Source organism: Aricia agestis, chromosome 10 (genome assembly GCF_905147365.1).
Source record: "Aricia agestis chromosome 10, ilAriAges1.1, whole genome shotgun sequence".
In the NCBI taxonomy this organism is placed as follows: domain Eukaryota; kingdom Metazoa; phylum Arthropoda; class Insecta; order Lepidoptera; family Lycaenidae; genus Aricia; species Aricia agestis.
The window spans coordinates 4,242,356-4,270,065 of record NC_056415.1 but is presented as its reverse complement, the minus strand read 5'-3'; the positions used below and the strand labels follow the sequence as shown (position 1 = coordinate 4,270,065).

The window sequence follows — 27,710 nt, the reverse complement described above, 5'->3', positions numbered from 1 at the left end:
GCATTCTAGCATTATTAATTGATTACAAAGAGTTTTGTGAATAAAAGCTGATGATGATCAACATCAGCTTCATTCGCATCAAATAAATTGCCATCGGGACAAAGAACAAGAAAATTCGAACAATATAAGATGCTCCACAGCCTAAGCCGGATTACTGCTTTTGTATTTTAATATTTTTCATTTTTCAACATTTTTACGTCTCGTCTGCTGTATTGAAGATGTGCCAAAAGTACAATTCCGAGATACATTATTAAAAGCCCGTAATATCGGAGCAGGGGAAAGAAATAAAAAGGTTTTTAATTCGTTGCGTTTTGCCCGAGGGTTTTGGGTCTTTCTTTCCATTACCAATTTACTAGCTCGGCTATCACAATCGCAATTCGTAAAAGATTTTCATATATTAAATTTTAGCAGCGATGCTGCTAGATAAAAGCTATAAAGCTTATTATTAATATGGCAAGAATAATTTATTGTTATTTATTAAATAAATAAATAACAATGATATTATTATTGTTATTTATTTATTTAATTAATCCCACATCAAAAGATTTTAAATCATATTATTGTTATTTTTTTAACTAACCGCGGTGGTTTGTTAAACAGTAGTAGGCAGATTGCTTAAAAGAGTGCTAAACATTCTAGATATACAATACATAAAAAAAAAATTTATTTGCAGGTCATTCTGGCAGAATACTTTCCATGTGTGTGACGCGGGAGTCGCAGTACCTGCTCACAGGGTCTGAAGACACCAGCGTCATAGTGTGGGACCTACACACATTGGCTGTAAAGACTAAAATACTGTGAGTATCTTAGTACCTTCTAGATTCTTATCTAAGCTATTCTAGCTATTAGTTACGTCTTGAAATCCAGACACCAGTCACCACTTAAATTCTTTTATTATGATTCGTAGAGACACCGTACTTATATGATGTGCTTATTAAACAGTGATTTCTGGTTCTCGAAAACTCTTCTAAATGATCTTATAAGATCTTGTTTTAAGAAGAAAAATTAGAGATCGTAAATCATTTGCAATCTACCGAAATATTTGGTGCTAGTTGCTGAGACTTTGTAAAGTCACATTACATAACTATTATAGTTTAAATTTTCATAGTAATAAATAATATACACTTTTCATGCACTTATTCCACGTTTATTATTACTGTGAAACATGAATTTGACCAAGAAGTTATGTAGTACATTCAATATCATAATATATTTAAATTTTCATTTTTAACAGGGAACACATAGCGCCAGTACTGTGCGTGGCGGCCATCGTCAATCGTTCGCTCGTCATCAGTGGGGGAGAGGACTCTGCGGTAATAGTCACCAGTCTAGTCGATGGAGCTTTGGTAAATTATTTTTTTAATAATGCGCCAAAAAAAGTTGTAACGTTAGCTTAAGCTCGGCAAAACTCAAAAAATTTGTCAGGTCTGATTGGATAAAAAAGTCCAGCACACATAACGATAAAACTACACGCTTCGGTCACAGACAGGAATGTAAAAGGTGCCTGTGGGAACTATAAACTAAAACCTAATACAACAAAACAAAAATTTCGAAAATCGGTTCACAAACGGCGGAGCAATCGTTGAACATACACAAATAAAAATTAAAAGAAAATAAAAATAAAAAAAATATATCCACAGCCGAACATATAACCTCCTCCTTTTTGGAAGTCGGTTAAAAAGCGGTATACGTCGTGATGGTTACGTCTTATAACTTATGAATAGCCATCACGACATATACTGCTTTTAGATATCAAGTTTAAAGGTATATTACCTTTGGAGATATTAGCCGTTAACCAATTAATCCCCAAGTGGCAGGTGGCTGCCGCATAACAATTTAAAATCTATTCTATCTGCGATACCCACGATCGAGGCGTTAATTAGACCATAATTTCAGGTGACAAAACTAGACCACCACCGGGGTCCAGTGACTGAAGTGAAGGTGATCCAAGATGGCGAAATTTTGGTGACGTGCTCACAAGATGGCACCGTGTGCACGTGGAACGTGGACAACTTCACTCTGCTCAGCACTGTGAATGCCGGCGCGCCGATCCATGCAATGACGGTGACAGATGACAACGTGTTCCTAGTCACACTTCAGGGTGATAATGAGCTCCATGTGCGAACTTTTATCACCGGTACACATCTACATTTGCTGAAGAGGCATAAAGCTAAGGTAAGGATGGTGTGCTGTAGAATATTGTCAGTGTTTCTTAAAAATTACGTGCGCATACGTAGCGAATAGGTGTCCATCTTATGACAGCACGATTGGATTCAAAGGTGATAATTGCTTAGCAACCAAGAGTTAAGAGGAGTCCACACCGCCGTTTTTCCATACAAACGCTGTCCCCTGTTTCCTCCCTGGATAATGCCGGTAGAGTTATGATTTTTTTCCTGAATATCTATGGCCACTAGTAGCATGTCCCTATGTTTTCTTTTTTTTTCATAATTTTATTATTAAAAAAGATAAGAACGTCCAAAAACCCAAAAAAATGGCCAGATTTTCCTCTGTGTTCAAACACCCAGAAAACAAAACTGGCTAAAATATACAAAAAAAGTAAAACATAGGAACACAGCTCAAGCCTTGCTTTAATTACTAATGAAAAAATTACTTAAATCGGTTAAGTTTTGGAGAAGGAATCAGCTGACAACGAATCGAAGATTTTCTGTTCTTTTATTCGAACTTTTGTCGTGTTGTCTCTATCGCGCTCTGCGGTGGGAGACTTGAGATTGGTGAGACAGCAATACATTTTCAAATACCTATTTTCAATTTCTCTCGCCCCTGGTGTATCCTCTTCAGAGTCATTTTGGGGTACCCAAAAATAACATAGCTTTGTAAATTGTACCTCCATAATCCAACACATAATATAAAAGCTTGTATGTAATAGAATACTACTTCAATCACTTATAAACTTAAGCAACATGACAAAACTCAGCCTAACAAAACTTAGTTCAGCTTACCCACGTCCAAGATAAAGAAACACATGCCTAGATGAATTATTACTCTAGAACCTTGCGCATTTATAGAGTAAGTTTAATTAAAATTTGTCTAACAACACCGCTTTATGAGAGAGTTGATGAATGAAAGTTATGAAGAACTAAAGTAGTTTTCCTTGTAATAACGCGGTGTACCGGGGATTATGAACGTGTCTTGTTTTAATGGCATAGAACGAGCTAAGGGATCACCTGATGGAAAGAATAGGAAAGTGGAACAAGATGGAGTTTCTAAGATCGAAAATATAATAAAACTTGTTTATAAGACGAAAAGAATTTAATGATGGTGACTTAGATCACTACTTAGATCGCTCATAGTTATTTACGAATACTTACCAGATCTTCATCAGATTCAGTGACACAATCTGGGAATTTTGTCAATATGGGCCTGTTTCACCACTTTCTGATAAAGTGCTGAATAGCTATTCACAACTTTTTTGGCAGATTCTCCATACTTTATCTGTCAAGTTAAGTGTTAGATAGCCTATTCGGCACTTATCAGGAAGGGGTGAAACAGGCTCTAAATCTGTTTTCCAGCTAGTTTATCAACAAATGTACAAGAATATTATATATCGCAGAAAATCAATACGATACCATACCATGTATTTAAAAGACCTAAATGCTGTCAAATGTAACTCAACGCAAAACTTGTCCAGTGATTGACAAAAGAGAAATATAGCCATCCCAAAATCTCGTCCACTCGCAACAAAACATTTGGGGCACTTACCGAAAATCGACGTCAATTTATCGCCCGCTAAGTGTAAGTAACAGCTAAAAGAATTTACTGGTCCCAATTACGGAGGGGTCCGACAATACCCAGAATATTCACTCATTACGAGTATAACCGAATTTCACTTAGAAGAGATTCCGGATTCCCCGGAGATTTCGTATTATTTTTATTTTATACGCAATGAAATCATGGTTTATTTGATTAAAGGTTTGTTTGATATTAAACACGAGTTTAATTTGATAAGGTTTATTGTTTATTTTGGTTGAGCATTAACACAATAGAAAAATTACATTTGAAAGCTAGGATTTTTCAGCATAGTACTAGGTATACGTATTTTTAAGGGTTCGGTAGCTACACGGCAAAAAAACGGAAATCGGAATATTCGTCATGTCAGTCTGTCTATCCGTCCGTATGTCGCAGTGACTTTTTTAACATGTTTATCAGAAAAATAATCATTTTACAAAATATGGTGATGATGATGAACTGTGGTAAGCCGCTGATCCATCAGTTTCAATTTTATCCCGGGCTATTAAAAGAAACACCGAAATGCGATTATTGAGATAGATAGTTCGCGTGTTCCCAACAAAAAGCTTTTAACGTAAAAAAGCAATACGTTAGTGGTTGCCGGTTGGATACGCCTCAGGCCGCTTCAGCCCTTTAGCCAAGGTGTTTTCTTTGTCGCTCCTTTATAGAATTGGCGATCAAATTGTATGAAATTGACATGAGCGTTCGATAATATGAAGTTGTCGTTCGACTCGTCTAATGTCAACTCCATACATTTCGATCGACGGTTCTATATAGAAGTGATAGAGAAAAGTTTTGGCTAGGGGCCCCAGGGTCGTATCCAATTAGTTCCTAGCATCATGTAAAATATAGTGTATAAGAACTAAATAGTTTCTCCTGAGATAAATTGCAAAAAGTACTTACATTGTTTTATGTTGTTAAGAGAAGAAACTTTATACTTTTTGCTGAGAGAGCCATATTTAATCTAAGGAGGTAAATAAATAATTTTACCAATTCACTATAAGTTCAAACCTCGAATCGAGGAACAAAACTTATCTCGCGAACTACAGGAGCAATTTTTATGTTATTTGGCACAGATAAGAAGTAGACCACGTGAAGGATCATAGGCTATCAATTTTAACCATTTTTTCAGTGGCTATATATTTTATACCCGTGCGACGCCGGGGCGGGACGCTAGTCTTCTTATATATTATAAAACTATTTTATTGAAAAATAGTTTTATAATATATTATATATATTATGACTAAAATGTAGAAAATTTAGAAATACCTCTTGAGTTTGTTGAATATAATAATATTGGACCCTACCCGGGGCACGTATTTAGAACCCTATTGGTTAATTCAAAAGGCTATTCCTGGAGCAGCATACCTAAATTTTTGGGATACAATCTCAAATAGGAATTCCCATCGGGTATACTTCCTGAAATTCTTATGTGAGCAGAATATCCCCCATAAATATCATATCACCAAAAGCATCCTGCGATAACTCATTTTGTTACCCAATAAAGCCAAAAGGAAGGGTAAAGGTCCAGTGATTTAGGCGTGTCTATATTGAACATGTGTATACACAATACAATAATAATACAATATTATATAAATATATATAAAAAAACACAATATAATAATACAATATTATACAGGGTGTAACAAAACTAAGTGATAATACTTTAGGGTATGTTATTATATTTTGTCCAGGTGAAATGCTTTTGCGTGGGCCATGACTCCTCCCGAGCGGCGGTGGGTTGCGCTGACCAGAGGATCTACATATACAGCCTGCACAGCGCGCAGCTGTTACGGACGTTGGCGGCAGCACACGACCTGGCAGCATTGGCCATTGCTGACAAGGACCACTTCTTGTTGGCCGCTGGTAAGATTTGTCAGACCTTTGTATGCGGATTGTCCGGGACAAAGCAATATTATTAATAGTTTTATTACATACAACCGACGAACAATCCAAGATTATAAATTCCAAAGTTTCGTATATTAAAATAAATAATAATAAAGTAATTATACCTTATTCGTTCCATTTCGTAAAAATATACTGAAATTAAATAATTGGAAAAATTAACATGCAATGAGAAATCTACTTAAATTTTAATTTTGTAATAGCGTAATCCTTTACGCGAGTGATTGAGAAAAAACATTGGAGATTACAGTTGGTTTTCGTTTAATTTTTATCCAATTATCTTTAATATGGTTTAAATTTATCATTATTTTTAAACAATAAAGTTTTCCCAATAGGATTTTCATAGTAATTACTTTTAATGTAGTTAAAAATTTTTGTCTAAAATTGTTTAACCATAGTATTTTTTCCAACTAGGTGGCAATCGTGTGACAATTTATTCATTCCATACGGAAGACAACTTGACAAACTTCAGGCCGACCAAACAGATGAGCCGGCGGCAGACCAAGTCAAGAACTAACATTACTCTGTTGCAGGTAAGTCCAAAACCTTAAAACATACTTATTAATATTGATACGCGTTACTTTGAAGACGTAGAGTATTTGGTCGAATTGTGTCAATTCAATGTTAGGGCCGATTCGCACCGGAATGGCTGAGAAACTAATGAATGAGAAACTTGAAAAGTCTCGCGGCCGCCGCGGTTTCTCAAGCGATACTATGTATTACAATAATGAAGATAAAGTTTAAAATCATATGACACTGAAAATGATCGCCGCTGCGCTGCCATTCCGGTGTGATTCGGCCCTTAGTCGTGAATCGTGATCTGTCGGCTGGGTTTGACATGACGCAACTAAATCATATTGGTCCCCCTATCTGCCTATGAATCAATTTGTCTGATAGTACAACTTTTATTGCACAGTGGAAATATGAGTACTTGCGATTTGGTTCGGTTAATTTTGCCAAGCAATAAGAGATTAAGCTTCCTCTTACCAAACCACGACACGTGTCACAAAACTTCATAGTAAATGTCAAACTTTCTATGAAATTTTGTGACTAGCAGCGTAGTTTGAACCATAACAGCACAGTGAAAAATGCTGTGCAAATCCCCAGTTATGAAGCGATTAACAAGTTATGTGTATTATTACTTTCATATAGGAAAAACTTAAGTTTTTAGCATGTATTATTCGTAAATTATGCTAAATTCCCATATCGCACGTACTAACAAAGTCCTTGTTTGCAACTTGGTCCTTCGAGCCAGATTCAAACTAACGCTATTAGAGTTTACATGTATTGAACAATTTAACTAATTTATTGGTATTATAAGTAGCGTGCTTCATATAATATCGTGCATACTATATTTATTTACATTTTACACACAATATTTATTTACACTTCACATGTGAAAATAAATATTGTTGATGTATTTTAGAAATGACAAAATATTTTAAGTAGGTAAAGAAACATTAGAGGCGTAATTTAGATCGCCATCAACAAAGCTAACATTGTATCAGACGCGCATCCGCCGAGGCCGGATATTACACCAAATTCATGGAAACCGATCAAAGGGGAAAATGTCACGTTTCCACTGAATATACCTATGAGAATTTCCTTTACTTTTTTAGTAGAAAAGGTCTATACAAATAGGGAAAATTATAAGGTGACAAGGAATTGACTTTCTGTATTTCTTTAAAAACCATCTAATATCATTTTTATGGGGCATTATTTTCCTTACATTGAGTACTTAGAAATTAGTAACTCATGATGATGAACAAGCAATACACCCAAAAACAGAAAGACGAAAAATAGACAACTAACGTGTATTCGTCAATCTTTCTACACATTTATCTTAATTGATGTATATTATGTCTGTTAAATAGGTAATCTAATATTAATTGTAAAACTGCTGAAAATTATTAATAACAAACAATCATCAATAGCTAACCAACCAATTGTTACCAATTCCCCCAGGCCGAACAGAACGAGCTCATCCCGATCAGCTGTCTCGAAGTGTCTCGGGACGGCCAACTGGCGGCCAGCGGTTGTGCTCGCGGCCTGGTGCGAGTCTGGCAGCTGTCTACTCACAGGCTACAGGCTACCCTCAGCGGGCACATGGGCCATATCACCTGTGTGACCTTCTCACCCAATAACCTGCTCGTACTGAGCGGGTCCGAAGACAGGACAGTGGTCGTTTGGCAACTCGCTGATAACTCACCGTCGCTGACTTATAAGGTATGGTCTTACTCGTAGTTGAGAGATTTAAGCGCAGACTAAAAACGACCCTCAGCGGGCATATGGGATCTATAACGGCGACTATGTTTGTAATAGATAGCTGTTATCACTTTCTTACATTGTCTCATAATAATTAACAATAAAGAAATTAAGATTGAGTCAGAGCCGTTAGCAAATTGATTTTTTTATAAGTATATATACTGTCCTGTCCTGTAGCTAAAATAATTTCCATTTCCAAGATTTTTTTTACAATAACATATAATGAGAAATCAGAAACATCACAATCACACCTAATCTTTAGCCAAGCTTATCTCAGTAAATTTTCATCAGGGTCACCAATCAGCTCTGCAAACATTACTAATGATGTCGGACGGTCGTCGCGCGATGTCGGGCGATCGCTCCCGTCACGTCCACGTGTGGCTGGTGGACTCGGGCATCGTGCTGCTTTCCGCCACCTGCCCCTCCACTAGCATAGACGTTACGCTGAATATGAAGTATGCGGTGAGTATTACAAAATATTATAAATGCGAAAGTAGGTATGTATGTTTTTTATTACGTCTGTCTGTCTGTTCTTTATGCTTAAATCGCTGAAGCGACATTGACGACATTTTGAGTAGAGAATTAACAACAATATAGTAGTATAATTAAAACGGAATAATCTTAACAGTGGCGGAATATACCTACGGCTGCCACGTTGTAAACATTTTTTTTGCTAATTAAATTGCAATCAGTCTCGTTGTTTATTTTTATGTCGTGTGTCATTTCATTCTGTAGGCAATTCCTTAAAATACTTAGGTTCATTTGCGGCCATCGCCTACCTAGTAATTTTGTTTATTACTTAGCAAAATATCGTGCTTTATCTTATATTTTAGTGAAAAACAAAAGAAATAAGTGTATTATCCAAAGTAATTAGTAATATCTTTCGTCAAACGATCGCTGACCTAAATACCCATATTTATAGCAATACAAAAACGTAAAAATCAATAAAGCAGCTTTAACAAACCAATTGAAAGTAATCCAACAGTTAGCTGCACATTAATATTCAACAAATGGAAATTCACAACAGATCGACAACACGGGAATCCAAGTTCATAATCACGTTAGACTCAATTCACAAATATGGCGAACAATAACAATGCAAAATAAAGAGCTTCTTGTTAAAAATACTATAGCGATTTAAGTATTTTCATTTCTTTATACCTGCAGGCTAAACATGCTGCAAAACTTATAATTTCCTTCTACAGAACTAAAATGTGCAGAAGAAAATTCTTGTTTAAATGACATTAATAAAGGAGCTCTATGCAGGACCCGATCTAGCCATTTAGCTGCTCCAGGCAAAGATCATTTTCGCCGCCCTTTACATATACAGAAAACATAATATTTGTTGGGGGAAAATGGGAGGAATATTTAAGTCAAATACTCAAATATTTCCACTAGCAAACTTAAGGTAGGTTAGCTGTTAAAATTCTCAAACTTAAGAGGATACACCAGGGGCGAGAGAAATTGAAAATAGGTATTTTAAAATGTATTGCTGTCTCACCGATCTCAAGTCTCCCACCGCAAAGCGCGATAGAGACAACACGACAAAAGTTCTAATAAAAGAACAGAAAATCTTCGATTCGTTGTCCGCTGATTCCTTCTCCAAAACTTAACCGATTTAAGTATTTTTTTCATTAAGAATTAAAGCAAGGCTTGAGCTGTGTTCCTATGTTTTATTTTTTTTGTATATTCTAGCCAGTTTTGTTTTCTGGGTGTTTGAACACAGAGGAAAATCTGGCCATTTTTTTGGGTTTTTGGACGTTCTTATCTTTTTTAATAATTAAATTATGAAAAAAAAGAAAACATACGGACATGCTAATAGTGGCCATAGATATTCAGGAAAAAAATCATAACTCTACCGGCATTATCCAGGGAGGAAACAGGGGACAGCGTTTGTATGGAAAAACGGCGGTGTGGAATCCTCTTAAGTGGTGGATGGCTATGTTGGAAGATAGGAATTAGTCAATTTCGCCGCCCCTCATTTTTGCCGCTCTGGGCAAATGCCCGGCTCGCCCCCCCTTAGATCGGGCTCTGGCTCTATGACTATCGCTACAACATTTCGACTACTTGGACCAAGTACGTCGTTTTACTTATAAGATGTTGATGAGTGATGACACTCTCTGTTTGAGGTTTACACGCGAAGTTTTCATATTACGCCAGTGTTAGTTTTCATTTTAGCTGAAATTAATACATAATATTTATTATTTAAAAAAAAAACAGCTGCTTTCATATAGAAATTTAGGTGGGATTTCACCAAACACACATAATACTTAGTTTTATAAAACTTATTTCCCATTGAACGCGTTCATGCTGCGACGTTCTCGTTTTGTTTCGATTGGATTTCACAAACTTCTTTTGATCGCGATTATTAAATCTAAGTTTACGTGACGTCACGCGATTATTTTACATGTTTTCATCATTTTAAAGCCTTTTCATGTTAATTTAACTACAAAATAGCAAGAAACAAAACATAAACTAACAAAGGCATGTGTCAAAACTGTCATCTTGACATTTCTTTTGTCTGTGTTTTTCGTTCCGCCATGACAGAGCTTGAATGAGTTTTATGACGTTAAACTTCGGACTTTGGGCGTTCAGAAGATAAAACTCCGATTTGCTGTGAACGCGTTCAATTTATGCTGGTGAAATGCATTTTGATGTTATAATCGCGTTTATAGGTTTTGAACCGGTTCAGAGTGCTTTGAACGCGTTCCATTTCTTTGGTGAAATCGCCCCTTAAAGATAACATAACTATAATGGGAATTATACTTTGTCAAAACCGTAATTAAATTAAAGTAATCATTAAATGTCTTCTAGTGCCGCTGAAATACTACCAGAAAAGTGCTACAGCGACTACTAATTCCATGAAAAAACTATTATTAATATTGTCATAACCTTACCAAATAATGTTGGTCTACTCTTCTTAGATACAATATAATTTTGTCTAATAATACAACCACATGCCTTTATCCCAAAAACAACAAAGTCTTTAAAGTTTTAGCCGCGATCTATCGCGGATAATTCTCTAGAATTAGGGCTTATTTCTAGAACTAAATTAGTTATCATAACAAAACTACAGGCGAACAAACATAAGCTGTCTTTCATAATAATATTGTATTTTAATTAACAAGAAAAGGCGATCAAAATTGGGAGCACTTATTAGAATCTGAAGTTTGAGTTGAGACGCGCCGCAACGTAAGAAGATTCGCGCCCGTAAATACTTCGAGAGAAACTTTAATTTATAAGCTTAACCCATTCAGTGCCGAGCCCGCCCATCGGCGGGCAATTTTTTTTAGCTCACATGCCGAGAGCACCCATGGGCGGGTTGATTTTCAACTGCACATAATTATGTAACACGTTTTACGCACGATACAGTACATGTATTAACAGAGCATTCGAAACGATTCATGACTGAATCTGAAGCTTCGTGCCGAAAACGCCAATGGGCGGGCAAGAATGCATTTAAATCGAGATGCCGGGACCGCCGATATGGGCGGGCTGCATAGTATGGATATGGTATGGCGGAACCTGGGTAACGTTGTTACTTTTCGGAAAGGCAGTGAATGAGTTAAGCTTGTTTATGAACGTTTTAGACCAAATTACGTAGGTCCCTCATCTGCCAGCAATTTCACAGATTGTACGTGGTTATATCACAATTTGTAATATTAATAATATAACTATTTTATTCTCTCTTTACCGTATCTGAATATATTCTTAACATAACCCAACTCTGTTACGTTAGATTGGTAGCTGTATTTTGGTTGGGTTTTATACCCACTTACTTGCACGTAGCCAATAAGCTGACTCATTCTTCCTTTAAAATAAATTGAAACCGATCAGCCTACTGTTATTCCCAGCAGCACCTCCGAGCACAATACCGTGCAGGAAAAAGAAAAGAAATAAATTACTTTCCAACTGTACTAGAAAAACGTACCTAATTGAAAGGAAATTGTGTTTGAAATGTTGGTTTATAATGAAAATACCTTTGCCTTAGGTGGCTGGTAATAAAAGTGTTTGGAACGTTCACGTTAGTCGCTCATCAATCAACATAATTTTTGTTTGTCCCATAAAGTTAATATACCTATCGGAATAGAGAAACAAAGGCCTGAGCAAGTGTGACACGTGACAGCAGAACCAATTTTTTTCATCTTTTTGACGTCCAGTCGGCACTTATCGACACGTTGACAATTTAATCTCGAAAGATGCTTGTGTAAGTGTTTAATATGTAAATATTTTTTACACACAGACGTAAATCAATTTCGGTTTCGTTTGACAGCTCGTTTATGGTTTGTGCTCACAAATGTACAACGCCTCATATTTTACAATATAACTCAGAAATATCGTAGGTTAAAAAGTTTTAAAGTGAATGTACATTGTACTTATATCTAAACTATTTCGGAAACTTCAGGACCGATTTTGATAAAATTTTGAAAAGACAGAATAGACTACTACAGACTACTATTACGAGAAAAAGTATTATTACTGATGTTACTTTTAGCGAGCGAAGCCGCGTACAATTTTTAGTTGAAAAGAAATACATAAAGACATGTTAATTTTCCCTTTTATTAGGCTTATTATCTAAACGTCTTCTTTCAATATTGCGGCGCGTTTACATTATTGACCGAGTCGGAGTGAACTATAAATATTTAATGGAAATTGCGGCAACAAACTTTTACATCTGTTCGTCAAATATTAATTGTGGTCTATCGTCTATCGATCTTCTAAGTTTTAAAGTGCATGTTTCGGCCCAAATGTTCATGAAACTGTTTTATAATTCAATTTCGAATCAGCAGTAAAGTAACTGTCGCTTACTTTATTGTCGAGTAGTTTCGTGATGCGATAGTCAATAAGATATCTGTATACGACACATACTTAAAGTCCGAAGAAAAATATATAAGTAAATTAAAAAAAAGTAAAAATATGTACTCTTATTTTTATAGCTAAGTGGTAGTGGTTAAATATCTTATATCATTGCTTTGACATAAACATCATAATACAGATAATAATATGATGTAGTTGATTAAAATAACGTAAATTTTTGATCTTTAAATTTGTTTGGCCTCTCCATGTGGGCCCATAGGGCTATAACCCTATGGGCCTACTGTCAACACAAGCAATTGCGAAAGATTTTCATGCTCTACCAACTGAGAAAGAGTATTTATCTATGATTGCCCATAACCGACATAGATTGTGCATGCTAAAGACAGCTTCGCATTCATATTATCAATTATGATCCCGCGTGAAAAGGGCATTTACGCTAGTAATAATTACAGTTCCTTTTATCTCTATTTCTATAATCTCTTTCTCTAGGTATTATCCGACGGCGATAACTCTGTCCGCATCTGGGCTCTCGCGGAGGGTGATATAAGCGAAGAGAAGAGGTCCGTGTCGCACGCCGAGAGAGTGACATGTTTCGCGCTGACGGCGGACTCCCAACACATCGTCACTGGCTCCTGTGATATGTCGCTCAAAGTGTGGCAGCTCAATGGCGGGAAATTGTCTCAAGTAAGTTTTTAGATAGAAAGATTTGAGGCCTTTGCTTCTAAGGATAAGAAAAACAGGAGAGCTAATACTTGTTCGCGCTGACGGCAGATTCCCAACACATCGTTAAACGTCATATGACATGCCGCTTAAAGTGTGGCAGCTAATGGTGGGAAATTTACTCAGATGTGTTTTGAGATAGCTGGATGTACGTTCTTCCCTTTTTTGAAGAAGAAGAGCTCTGACGAAACGCTGACACATCTTCACCATGCAATATGTCACTTAAAGTATATGACAGGTTAGAGGCGGAAAACTGACGCAGTAACCAAATGCATTAATCTTTGATTCTTGGCAGATGCCAAGACTTGTAGTATACTACCCCATGATCTGAAAATCGCACAGTAAGTGCAGTATGGGTTCACTCAAACATGCTGCATGTTTAAGCTGGCTAGAATTTGCGACATATAGGCTAGACCATCTATATTTTATTGGACCATCTGTATTGCAGATAAAAACGACCTTGGGCTGATTAATGACTTTTACTAACAAAGCCTCATTTTCCAGGTGCTAGTCGGTCACACGGACATAGTGACGTGCGTGGCGGTGTCGATAACGAACAAGACCCAGGTGGTATCCGGCTCTTGGGACTGCAACCTCATCGTGTGGGACATCAACACCGGCACCGACCTTCACCTGCTGTCCGGACACCTGGGAAAGGTCACGTGCGTCAAGGTCACAGGCGACGGATCTATTGCTGTCTCAGGTACGTCCAGTAAATAGAAAGAGATAGCAATATGCAGGTGGCGTTAGGCTTGTGGGACTGCAATCTCAACATCAATTGACACCAGTCTATGATTACTAAATTACAACAGCCGAGCCACCTTAAAAGAATCGATAAATTGACCTTCATGCATATACTTATAACTACTGTTTCTCTTTTTCTATAGGTGCCGAAGACAAGACCCTAATAATTTGGGAGACGAAACGTGGGTTAGCACTGACGTCACTGGCGCTGCACGTCCCACTGCTGGGCTTCCAAATCACTAGCGACTGCTCCAGGATCGTCGTACATTTGTTGGACAGAGGTAAAAACAATAATCACTTAACTAGGCTAGTTAGTGGTAGTAATTGCGGTTGGCTTAATCGTTTCCGTAAGGCTTGTTACACACGAACGGCACTTACCATTCAACGACAGATACAACTATAGCAGTCGCCTGCCGTCGACAAGACGTATCGACGGCTACATTTGTATCTGCCGTTGGACGGTGCCGTTCGTCTGCATAAAGCCTTACTTGTCTTTAGTAGAGTACTATTAGATCTTAGAGATAGACCCTAGCCTAAAGAGTAAGGAGTCACATACCCCAGTCGATGTCCCTATGCCGCCTGAGATGCGGAAATAATTTTGCCATGTAATTTTTTTTAAATTATAATGTAAAAGGCTAGTGGTAAGCTTTAGTGGAGCGCTAGTCAATTCTAGATTAAATGAAATATTGTTATCAAAAACCTAGCAAAAACTCAGTTCGACTTTATTATATTTTAAATATACTATCTACTTAAAATCAGAGTTAAAATATTATAAGCATTTGAAATAGGTTTAAGAATTGACATTCGTAAAAAAGGTAATATCCTAAGATCCGACCGCAAAATTCTGCATGAATCGTTTTTTTCGATCAAATATATTTTAAAATAATCTTTAGAACGTATAGAATGGATTAATGTTGGGTTGCCTTGTTAAAACTAGCCGCAAGTACCTCTAATTGAGCAAAATGAAAGCCCGTAATACAAACTTGCATGCATTCAATAGAAAAGTAAGAGAATTAAGAAGTCATTCCTGTAGCGGTAGCACGGCGACCAGCGGAAATGCGAAAGTATGGACAAACTGTGGAAATAAACCTAAGGTGCCGTTCCGATCTTTTTTCGTTCCGAAAAATTCAATTAAAATGCCACTTTATGACACACTATAGTATATGTCATAATGTAGGATATTATTTGAATTTTTAGAACTATAGTCTGTCATAAAGTGGCTTTTTAATTGAATTATTCGGAACTAAAAAAGAGCGGAACGGCACCTTAAGTTTATCTCCACAGTTTGTGACTATAGTCTGTCATAAAGTGGCATTTTAATTGAATTTTTCGGGACGAAAAAAGATCGGAACGGCACCTTAGGTTTATTTCCACAGTTTGTCCATACTTTCGCATTTCCGCTGGTCGCCGTGCTAGCACTACTGAATGACATTGAGGAATGACATGACAATACACATAAAAATAAAAACGCCTGTTAAATAAAAATAGCAATCTTGCGAGTTCTCTCCTCAAATAATGCCAGGCATAATAATTGTAGGCCTGAACATTTGTCATATACAAAAGTGATGGCAACCCCAGTTTGCGGCTATCGTGCAACTGGCAACCATGGATATTCATGCACAAAATGCATAAAACTTTAATTTGGTATCAAAATTATTTAAAAAATCGATGCTTCAATTTTGATGAAGAACTATGTCTGTTTACGGGCTGGCAACCCTAGGTTGCGGCCGACGGAGCTGGCAACCATTTATACCTTATTTTCTCACGTCATTTTCTTTCAAATGATGTAAAATTTACTGAAAAAAATATACATGCATATTATGCATTTATCTCATGAACATTCAACTTAATTAGAGGTACTTGCGGCTACTTTTGTCAAGGCAACCCAACATTAATCCAGTCTATACGTTCTAAAGATTATTTTAAAATATATTTGATCGAAAAAAACGATTCCTGCAGGAATTTACGGTCGGATCCAATACTATAAGCAAAGTATTGAAATTTAAGCATATTTGAATAATAATAAAAAAGTTAAATCAAATAGCTTTCACTCGACTTTTTCAGTCCGCAATCAGACTCAAATCAATGCACGTTTGAGGACTCCGAGGTAGCAATTTCAGTGCAACCTTTTGAAGATGATTCGAAATTCTAATTTTATTCATCGACCTCACCCGCACTATCAAATGATAATTTAAATGTGCATTTTGCACTTTTGGTCTATTGGAATATTCGTTTCATTTTACATTTAACCGAGTTTAAAAAAAAAAGGTTATAAACCTTTACTGTATAATATTTGTAGATTTTTTTTGCTTCAAAACAATTTTGTTAGTATATTCGTCAGAGTGTATTTCAATTTTCATTGTTTAAATAGTGCACGTCATTAAAACAATGTTTTAACATTTTTTTATTGCAATATTTACCTCCTTGCTAATAAAATTTTGACTAAGCAGTAAGCGGACAACTTTATATTGTGCATTTTCCATCGTAGAAAAACACATAAATAACACATTTATACGTGGGAGAGCCATGCTTCGGCACGAATGGGCCGGCTCGACCGGATAAATACCACGTTCTCACAGAAAACCGGCGTGAAACAGCGCTAGCGCTGTGTTTCGCCGAGTGAGTGAGTTTACCGGGGGCCCAATCCCCTACCCTATTCCTTCCCTATTCCCTTCCCATCCCTACCCTCCCCTATTCCCTCTTAAAAAGGCAGGCAACGCACCTGCAGCTCTTCTGATGCTGCGAGTGTCCATGGGCGACGGAAGTTGCTTTCCATCAGGTGACCCGTTTGCTCGTTTGCCCCCTTATTTCATAAAAAAAAAAACATAACTGATAAATTATAGACAAAACAACTCACACAATAACTTATCAGTTATCTGTTTTTCCAATATTTTTATTATTATGGAAAAGGCAAGTCACATAAATGAACCGCACGGATATAATTTCTACAGATAAATATCTGCGACATAGGAGGCATTATAATTCAGGATAGTCGTAAAATATAATATTATGCCGTTCCCTCATCGCCGACATGCGAGCAATCCCCCTAATGGTTTTCATTAAGATCGATTGATACGGTGAATAACTTGTGTTATCTGATAGCTATTGCATAATTAAAACCTGTGGCTTTTACGTTTTGAATTTAAATGTTTTAATGTTCTCATTTAGAACCAACAAGTTGAGAGTTTCGATGTGAGATAGCTTCAAAAGTTTCGTTTTGTGTTAAGCAGTATTTTAAACAGGAAAATTTCGAGAGCGGCTAAACCGATTTCGCTAATTTCTTTTACATTGTACTTCAAGGAGCACCCTTGAAGTACGAGGATGGTTCTTACGGGGAGAAAAAAATTAATGAATTACGTACAATTTTTTAAGTTTTAAGAACTTTTTACGTATGTTTAGAATTATTTCAAAGGACCTAAAGAATTATTGTAACCTAACCGACCATATAAACTTCATAGATGACCAGACGATGTCCGTCGGGCCCGCTAGTTGACTATCGAATTTTAACAGACATCAGGAAAGTTGATTCATAGGCAGATGGCGGACCTAAGTATTTTGGTCACGTTAAGTCAAACCCAGCCCAGTCGACAGTTGACGACTTATTCGTGGCTTACACGGGTGACTATAGCCGCACGGCGAAAACCTCCGTGCGGCGTATCGCTTGCTGCGAATACATAGTTCGTCTGCACTGTAGCCTCACCGTAGTATATTTTTCTTTCTTTTTTAATTGGTAAATTATTTCTCAAATAATGGATTGTCCAACGATTTCAATGCCCCTACGCAATGCGACTGTTTTACGCGACATTTTCACAAAGAATGAACTAGTCACAAGCAATGTTTGTATAACTGTGTAAATGGGGTGGCGATTCGGCTTGGACAGGCGATTCGACTAGTGACTTGTCGCACGACTAAAATCGACCCGTGTAAATCCACCATTACATATTGATATAATTCGGCCAAATGACGCAGGTCCATCAACTGCCTATAAATCAATTTCTACGATGGTACATTAATATACTATTCAAGCAAGACTAACCTATGCTCCAAGTCTAACAGACCCGTCATTCAACAGGTTGCCTGCCAATAATCTGCCTGCACAACACGCCGGCTACGTACGTCAAGATTCCGACCTACGCCGCGCCCACCAAGGACGCCGACGGTAAATATTAGTTGTGCATTCTATTGATCGATTTGCAGCGATACTTGAGCAATGAGCAACCTTTAATGGATTATGTTGGAGTTTTTTTTATGAATAAATCAAGATGGGTAGTCTTAAGTTTAATTCTATTTTTCTCTTTAAAACAGAGCCTAAAAATATATTAGTTATTACACACCTAAAACAACAATGTCTAAAAACTTCAAAACCCAAATGTCCGGAATGTAAAAGCGGTCAGCTTCTTGCGTTTACATGTAGACAGCGCATCTATTTCAGAGCTTTAGTAAAATACCTAGAAAAGGAATCTCTTAAAACTTTAAAGATTTGACAACATAAACTATTCTTCTAGAACTCCGTCCTCTGGCGCCGAAGCGACCGATGCGTCGTCTGCTCAAGAAGGAGGTGTCACTGGACACGTACACGTGGCAGAAGAAGTACGCCCATCTGACCTCCGCGGCCATGATGGCGCAGGTGGACGAACGGCTGAAAAGAAGGTAGGAGACAAGTAAGATGATCCATGTGTCGGATGGGCATGTAAAAAGTCGGTCCTGCGCCTGATCTCTCGCCAGTCGTGTCGGTCTTCCGTCCCACTGGGTTATGAGAGTAAAGGAATAGAGAGTGCTCTTATGTACTGCGCACACACTTGGGCACTATAAAATTACTCCTGCGTACCTGGTCTGGTTTCAATGAAACCGGCCACCGTCACCGAAACCGGTGTGGGGAGTATTATATTATTATTTAAAGATTATCGCAATTACTAATTACTGTATTTGACTAGTTCCGATATACTCTTAACACAGATCCTGGGATTTCTACGGCAGAAAATACTTCGTTTTATTAGTAATTGTATGTACTTCAAAATTAAATGGATACGAGGAATATATCCGATAGAATTTAAAATTCTCGGAAGGCCACAAATTGTAAAGCGATACAATATAAAATATGGGTATACAGTAGGTACGGGTGTATAACTTTATCAAAAAGTCCCATTTAATATATTTTATTCAAAAACATATAGGAATATGTAACGATCACACATATTTCATGTTCCAACCGCTATTCTGCGTAGTTTACATGAAACGTTAAAATGATTCAGAATTTATACATGACCTGTGTGAAAAATAGTGTATTTTTGACACGTTAAAAATACCTTTGGTATTTATTCTAAAAACATAATACGTAGTCTGTCACAGTTTAGAAATATCATGTACGGAAACCATCAATATTAACCTAATATGCAAAATATTTATAGTCTTCTGCAACTTTATTTAATTTTTAGCTAACTCACATTCATATAAAATAGTTTGATAATAAAGTTATCAAAGGAGGAATTATTAGAAAGGATAAACGATTGGGAATTTCAAATTTGACATAACGCATCGTAGTAACGCTTTAATAAACACACTTAGCGATTCGTTATATTAAATTCCAGACATTTTAGATTTCGAACTTCGCTGTTGAAATTATCGTATGAAAGTGGGCTGTATACATAAACCTATAGCCAAGACGTTTTCTTAATCACTTCTTTATAGAATCGCCAATCAAAATGTATAGAATTGACATTAGATAAGTCGAACGTCAACTCGGGGTACTCATATTATCGAACGCTTATGTGAATTTAATACATTTTAATCGGCGATTCTATAAATAATCGATTAAGGAAACATCTTAGCTAAAGGCTCAGTTCTGTCACAGAAGAAAATAATATTATGTATTATAATTATATAGGGTGTAACAAAAATAAGTGATAATACTTTAGGGTGTGTATGTGTTCCTTGTATAGAGTTCACTGTGAAAGTAGCAGCGCTGAAAGACTAAAATTTTTTTTCACTTTTGTATGGGGAAACTCGTGACGCTCGGGTCCTTGCCCATACAAAAGTGAAAAAAAATTTTCATCTTTCAGAGCTGCTACTTTCACAGTGAACTCTCTACAAGGAACATGTACATACCCTAAATTATTATCACTAGTTTTTGTTACACCCTGTATGTAACGTTCTGTACCAGGATTAAAATAATGAGACAATTACAGATTCTCAGTATCGGCTTCGATGGAGGAGATCTCCAAAATCCAGGAGGCCAAGAACAAAGACCTGGGCTCGCAGGTGAGTGCTCTCGAACTAACGATGGCTCTTTGACTATATTTGATTTTGCATAAAAATACAAACGATGGCTCTTAGACTATACTTTCTTTTACATCTGTAAGCGAACAAATTTTGATTGTTACAAGAGTCTTTGATTTACATATTTTAAGAGTCATTATTTACATTAGGGTTTGATTTCGATGTAGAGTAATAAAATGCGAGCAAAACTGGAGGCCCACACACTATAATTACTTTTAACCTTTCTTCTTTTTAATTGCATTTTACTATCGTATATAGTATGCAAAATGTAATTGAAGTAAAGAAATAAAATAAAATATTTCTTTACTTACTTACTTACTAATAGGCATACTTATTATCGTGACATATGACAGCAGTTTTACACGATTGACCCTCAGTCTACATAGCGGCACCTGGTGGAAAATAGAATTTCATAAACCCTCATTGGAGTTATCACATCGTACGATATGATAGGTACCGAACGTAAACATGCCGAAGATGTAAAATGATTTCACTTTATGCGACCCGATATCGCATCCGATATCCGATTGCAAAGCGTAGGTAAGTCAAGAAATATTTTTCAAAAACCCTCATTCTATTATGACTAGGTGAGCCTGGGCCCGGAGCAGGCGGCGATCGCGCAATCGCAGCACTTCGACCAGCTGGAAGCTCTGTGGAACAAGATATCGCCGCCACGACGACGGTCCAACAAGGTAATATATCAGACCAAATTATAGTAGTGGTAAAAGTTATACAGGGTGTAACAAAACTAAGTGATCCCACCAAAAACATTTTCATGTAAAAATGTTGCCAAGATGACAAAATAATATTATAGTTCGTCGTGGCAAAAAGTAGTGAGATCTCATGTAGAGCCAAGTTTCTTACCTTACATACTCAGCCCTAAATCTAAAAACCTTAAATTTATGCTAAAGCGCGGCAAAATTTATTATAATGTGTCAGCCGCTCGAGGAGAATCTAAAAACTCTATACATTAGTTAAAATCGGTGGCCTGGCCATTTATCATTAGTTACGGTATATTAAGTTCAAAGCCCTGACAAATAATAAAATGGTCAAGCCACCGATTTTGACTAATGTGTAGAGTTTTTAGATTCTTCTCGTGCGGCTGACACATTATAATATTATTATCAAATATTTTGCCGCGCTTTAGCGTAAATTTAAGGTTTTTAGATTTAGGGCTGAGTATGTAAGGTAAGAAACTTGGCTCTACATGAGATCTCACTACTTTTTGCCACGACGAACTATAATATTATGTTCTCATCTTGGCAACATTTTTACATGAAAATGTTTTTGTTGGGATTTCATTTCTTTTTGTAAGCTGGTTTACGTTGTTTTTTCTTTTGGTTCATTTTTTAGGGTTCCGTGCCCATAGGGTGAAAACGGGACTCTATTACTGAGGCTTCAATGTCTGTCCGTCTGTCTGTCTCCAGGCTGTATCTCAAGAATCGCTATAGCTAGACTTCTGAAATTTTCACAGATTGTGTACTTCTGGTGCCGATATAACAAGAAATACTATTAATTTCTCCGGTCAAAGTTAAGGTTAAAGTTAAAGATAAATTAAACCTTAACTATAACCATAACATTAACGTTAACTTTAACTTTTACCATCTTTAACCTCTGGTGCAACCCACACTAAGCGCTGCTACTTTCACAGTGAACTCTACGAGAAACACGTACACACCCTAAAGTATTACACCATGTATAGGTATACAAATTTCTGACTGATATCATAATAATATAATATTGTGCATTGTGCAATATTTGCTCTCAACGGCTTTAAATATACTGACAGTTCAAGACAAGAGTTTTCTTTATACTACCATAATAATTTAGCTCTTCTGAAAATATAACTTCTATTATTCTTTACACTTAGGTCTATTCGCAGTCTGTCATTTTGTAAAGACACGTTTTTGGGAGAGTCAAGCAATAATAGACACAAAAACTATATTGAAATAAAGTACACCACTCTATATACCCCTCGGATAGCCACAGGCTATTATAATATGAACACACTAAACTAAATAACAAACCATTAAAACGAACGTTCTTGTTATAGTCGTTGTCGAAGCAGAGTTCTCTAATCGAGAGAGTGGACTCTTCAGACGAGGATCACACTCCTGTGGAAGAACAAGGTATTGTAAGAGTTTAATTACTTCTATCATAATTATTATTATTAAACTAAAAAAAAGTATTAAAGACACTCTAGACAACTTATTTTTCAAAAATATAATTCCGTTAAATGGAATGAATTTTAAGCACTATCCTTTTTTACCAATAATTGTGATATTAGTATTCAAGTTTCGCTGTCTTAGTCTGCTTATAACTTTTCCAATGTTAATAAAAACTCGTCTTTTAGCTAGTTATTGTATTCATTATTAGCTACAATCATAGTAATTTAGTTAATTTTTATTCCACAGAACACATGGTGGAGTAGAAAGTATAATTTTATTCTTACTACTACTATCTATATTTATTTGAAAGTCGAGCTGGTCTCATATTTTTAGTTTTAGTTATTTTTGATTATTGAAAATTATAGACGTTTTCCCGAAGTGCTAACATATTATTTATTTAGGTTATCAGATCAATTTTTTTTTTTTATTATATTATACCACCAGACAAATTAATTCAATGCTAGATGGCCGACTTACATAGCCCGACCAAATTATGTATGCCCGCCATCTTACAATGAATCAATTTCTCTGATATACTACTAAATACAGCGGGGCTAAAATGGTCACATTTAGCAATTCCTCTCAATCAATTCAGCAAATGAATTGTCAAAACTGTCAAAATAATCAATGTCAAATTAGTACGAATTGCTAGACATGAATTGCAAGCAGACTTGCATTTTGCGATTTAAAAAACACATATTATGAATCATAATGAGATTCTCCAAAGCGACCATTTTAGCCCCGCAGGACTTAAAAGATCATTTGTTCACATTAACGGTATTTTATTAAAATGACAAATACAACATAACTTCGGGAAAACTATTTAATTTTATGTTAAGTATATACTTTAAAATGTTATTTATGTTATTCACTATCGTACTTAAAGTAATGATTATAATCAAATACCTAATATATAGGATGTTATAGCGTACCTAAGTTAGTCTAGACCTCCAGCCTCTATGCAATGTGATCTTGTAGGCTATTATTGGACCTGTTCCTTGAAAACAAGTTTTTATTTTCTGACAGATTTATATAAATAGAATGTGAATATCACTTTCTATTTAAGTATGTAAATCTGTGTATGAAGTGGCAGAAGAGAAACTTTACTGTTTGAAAATTCGAAATCGGAACTACGATATTGTCCGACTCGTCGTGTCGCGACTTATAAATACCACTTTGCGCCTATAGAATTATCATTTCAGCAACAGTTTTCTTTTCAAAACTTAAAACTACTTTTATTTTAAAGTTAAAAAATGTTGCTATACCGATAATAATAGTGCGGTTATTACGTTCAATATGTCATATTCTCTGGTCACTGGTCAGTTCGGTCAGTGTCACTGGAAACCAATCAATTGAAAATTCAAATTGTTGTACTCGTACAAAGTGAAACAATTTTACAAACTGGTACTTACTATACAACAGACGAATGAAATATCACTTTAATATTATTTTGACCAACTTCGATTTGCTTACAATTTTTAAGCTACTGCATAGCTTTTATCGTGGGCTTTTATCTCCGTAACGAAAATAAACCTAACTAACATTCCCCACTCCGACCGGCACAGCGGTGCGGTGTTGCGGTGCATCGTTTAACGCCATATCAGTTCGGCAGATTTCAGCACGGTATTTGTGTGCGTGCAATTACTCATGACGTATCCGAATTGTAATTGCATAATTTGATAAAAAATGCTTTGCAATAGCTTTATCGCGGCAGTCCCCGAGTGGCATACGTATTTTTTTTTATATAAAAAAATGTAAATTGGTACTATAAAGGAACTGGTCCTATCTTCTTAGATAATATTAGTAATAAGTAGGTTTAAGTATTAGCATTAGACTTCATAATGCTTTATAAGCATTGGTTACCTACCTATATTTAGGGCTTGTTTCACCACTTCCTGATAAAGTGCTGGATAGGCTATCCACAACTTTTTTGACAGATTCTCCATACTCTATCTGTCAAGTTAAGTGGTAGATAGCCTATCCAGCATTTATCAGCAAGTGATGGAACAGGCCCTTAAACTTTTAACGAGAAGAGGGTTTATTTATTTAATTTTATTTCAATGGTTGTGTATTTTATTTTGTAAATAACTACTATATTTTACGTTACCGAAAAACTCATAATACTGACGAAACGTAAAGAAGGAGAATGCTATTAAAAAGAATAATTAAAAAGCAGCTAACGGCCGCATTCAGACAAATTTAATGATGATAAAACTTAAATAATTTTAAAAAATAATAATGAAGATTTTGACAGATAATATATGGGAGCTTGTGTCAAAATTTTTATATGGAGCTTTTGTCACAATTAATTAATATTCGTCTCTGAGTGTGGCAGTTATTAATCACTTTAGCTACTATTTACGGCCGTTCCCAATATTTGATCTATCTCTGGTTTTGCCCTACTAGAGATAGGAATAGCTCAGATTAGACATTAGAGACATACATTTTTTTTGTCAATTGTGAGCTATTCCTATCTCTATAGGAATAGCTCACAATTGACATAAAATATATGTCTCTAATGTCTAATCTAAACTATTCCTATCTCTAGTAGGGTAAAACCAGAGATAGATCAAATATTGGGAACGGCCGTTAGTAAATAATGTGCAGAACGCGCAAACGCACAGTGAAATTAGTCGATGAGTTTAATATTGTTTTTAATTAATTAACTTAATTAATTTACTATTTTAGGAAAATTGTTTCTGAGACTACGTTGTATTGTTGTACTTTTTCATACTTGAATTGAATTAAATGTTTCAAAAGTAATTTTATATTATATAGAATTTGTTGGTTTTATGCAAAGCAAATAAAACTACTTTTAAATGGCAGTTTATGCTTGTCTTAACTTTTTTCCAAGGTGATTATTGTCGCTTTAAATGAAAATATGAAATTGAATAAACAAATATTAAAAAAAAAACAAAAGCAATAAAAACAACCCAAGAAGAAGAAAGAAACCGAAAAAAAAGACCTCTAAAAGTAGTTTGATTTGCAAACACTTCGTAACATAAGGAATCGAGCTATGTGTAAGTATGCCATACAGTTACTACACCTCTGACCTCTATGTCGACTACATAAAGTTCACAATCGAGTGTCCGATGTGCAGTAACTGTTGGCTATAGTGTAGGCTTGTAATATTTTCCCCGATTGTATCGAACTAGAGTTTCCCGACTGTGATCCCTAATAAAGACTTCTATGTAAGTACATACCCTATGTAAGTATTTGTAATCGATCTATTGGACATTCGCACTAAGCTTGCAGTTTGTCGGTAGCGCAAATATAAAAAAAAAACTATTATGTCTAAGATCCTGCGTGGATACGTCGTTGGTTTTTGATATTGGCACTGATGGAATTAAGACGAATGGACTTTTAGCGCAAATGTCAAAATAAACAAAAAAAAAAGAATTAGGCCTCCCGTAGGGCCTCCCACACAGAACTGCGAATTCGCATCGTAATGTCATTTTTACTTTAGTATGAGTTTTGTCGCACATATTTGCGATGCGGATTCGCAGTTATGTGTGGGAGCCCTTATATTTAGACTTCTGTGTGGATATGTCGCTAGTTTTTGATATTGCCACTGATGAACTGCAAACTTTAGGCGAATGTGATATAGTGAATACTAGTCCTTAGTACTTACCGTTTATACCTGTAGGTATACTTAAAATGTCTTGTATTATAACAAAAACACGACCAGGTTATAAACGCAACTGCAGCTCTTTTACTGCAAATGATTGTTAAACTATTTTCCTCCGTGTATAAAGTTCAGTTCACATTTCAATGTCAAACTTGGAATTTGGATGCAATATTGCGATGCATTTTTAAAGGTGATCGCACATTTATTAGCACGCGCGCGCCGAACGCGCCGCATTTTAGAATTCATTGTATAAAATATGTGAAACCTCGCACATTCGTCCGCACCGTACGCGCCGCATTTCGTGTACTATGCGGTGCGTTCGACGTGTACGGCGCGTCCGGTGCTGACAAATGTGCGATCGGCTTTAATGATCTATTCCATTTCACATCGAAATGACAGTAGCCTATTAGAATTCAGAATGGCTCATTTTGAGCCTAAATTGAAACACCTTCCAACGCTGCAATGCTAACTAACCCTTACTGTGATAAAGTCGGAAAAACGTCTAAAATAATTCTGTGTCGCGTTTCTACACCTTAATACGCTAAAAGATTTGTTAAAAAATATCAATTTCGCATTGTTAAGACAAGAGAAGTTATAATATTATTCTTATTATTTTTAATATGTCTCATGTTTTACGAAGAATGCCTATAAGATAACCTTGTCGTGATTTTTGTAATATTATTTGTACGAGAAAAAATTCTCAGAAGCTATTTTGTTACAGCTATTTTCTATTTATTCGAGTATATAAAATAGTTACTATACGTGGCAGGTAGCTTAGCCACCACGTTTTCTTTATCGCTTCTATATAAAAGATGAAAAATGTATGGTATTTGACATAAGCGTTCGATAATATGAAGTCGTATCGACTCATATCATAATATCAATTTCATACTTTTTTATGTGCGATTCTATAAAGAAGTGATAAAGAAACGTGTTGACTAAGCTCCCACTTTTACTGGAGGCACGGTAGCGCTCACGCCAAGTCTCTAGATATTTAGTAGCGTTTAGTTCGAGATATGCGTAGACAAGTCTAAATTACTCATTGTATTAGATGTTAAAATGTAAATTAGGAAATGCAATAATACGTTATAAGTAGATGCACCTTAGTGATAGTTCTTGTTTTATTGTTGTTGGTTATATTTTTATGTTTTTGGTGTTTAACACGAGATTTTTAATATAAATGCACATATTCATGCAGAATTTCAACGATGGAATACTTAAACCATAAAAGTACTTTAAATTATCATATTATGTTTACTAAAATTAGGCTTATACACTCCTATTTTTTTCATAGTTCATGCAAAATTATCGATTGGCAGAAAAAACTTCCTACAATTTTCTCAAGTTATAATAATTGAAGCATGGAATTTATCAAATATTTATATTCTTCGGGTATTGTTGTATAAGTTGTGCTTTTTCTCTGTGATATATCTCTGTTA

At 35.9% G+C, this 27,710-nt stretch overlaps 1 protein-coding gene across 1 annotated transcript in view; it reads left to right on the top strand.

Moving 5' to 3' along the window:
- Nucleotides 1-23,045, top strand: part of LOC121730903 (NACHT domain- and WD repeat-containing protein 1) — a 166,750-nt gene extending 143,705 nt beyond the window's left edge. Inside the window, exons 16-31 of the mRNA XM_042120113.1 lie at nt 674-797; nt 1,235-1,346; nt 1,897-2,175; nt 5,442-5,613; nt 6,067-6,185; nt 7,618-7,878; nt 8,209-8,379; nt 13,225-13,419; nt 13,960-14,158; nt 14,343-14,480; nt 18,272-18,358; nt 18,705-18,849; nt 20,385-20,457; nt 21,063-21,167; nt 22,529-22,604; nt 22,890-23,045. Of these exons, the coding sequence (XP_041976047.1) occupies nt 674-797; nt 1,235-1,346; nt 1,897-2,175; nt 5,442-5,613; nt 6,067-6,185; nt 7,618-7,878; nt 8,209-8,379; nt 13,225-13,419; nt 13,960-14,158; nt 14,343-14,480; nt 18,272-18,358; nt 18,705-18,849; nt 20,385-20,457; nt 21,063-21,167; nt 22,529-22,604; nt 22,890-22,906 (2,273 nt within the window). The 3' untranslated portion in view covers nt 22,907-23,045. The remainder of the gene's footprint in view (nt 1-673; nt 798-1,234; nt 1,347-1,896; nt 2,176-5,441; nt 5,614-6,066; nt 6,186-7,617; nt 7,879-8,208; nt 8,380-13,224; nt 13,420-13,959; nt 14,159-14,342; nt 14,481-18,271; nt 18,359-18,704; nt 18,850-20,384; nt 20,458-21,062; nt 21,168-22,528; nt 22,605-22,889) is intronic.
- Nucleotides 23,046-27,710: the final 4,665 nt, after the last annotated feature.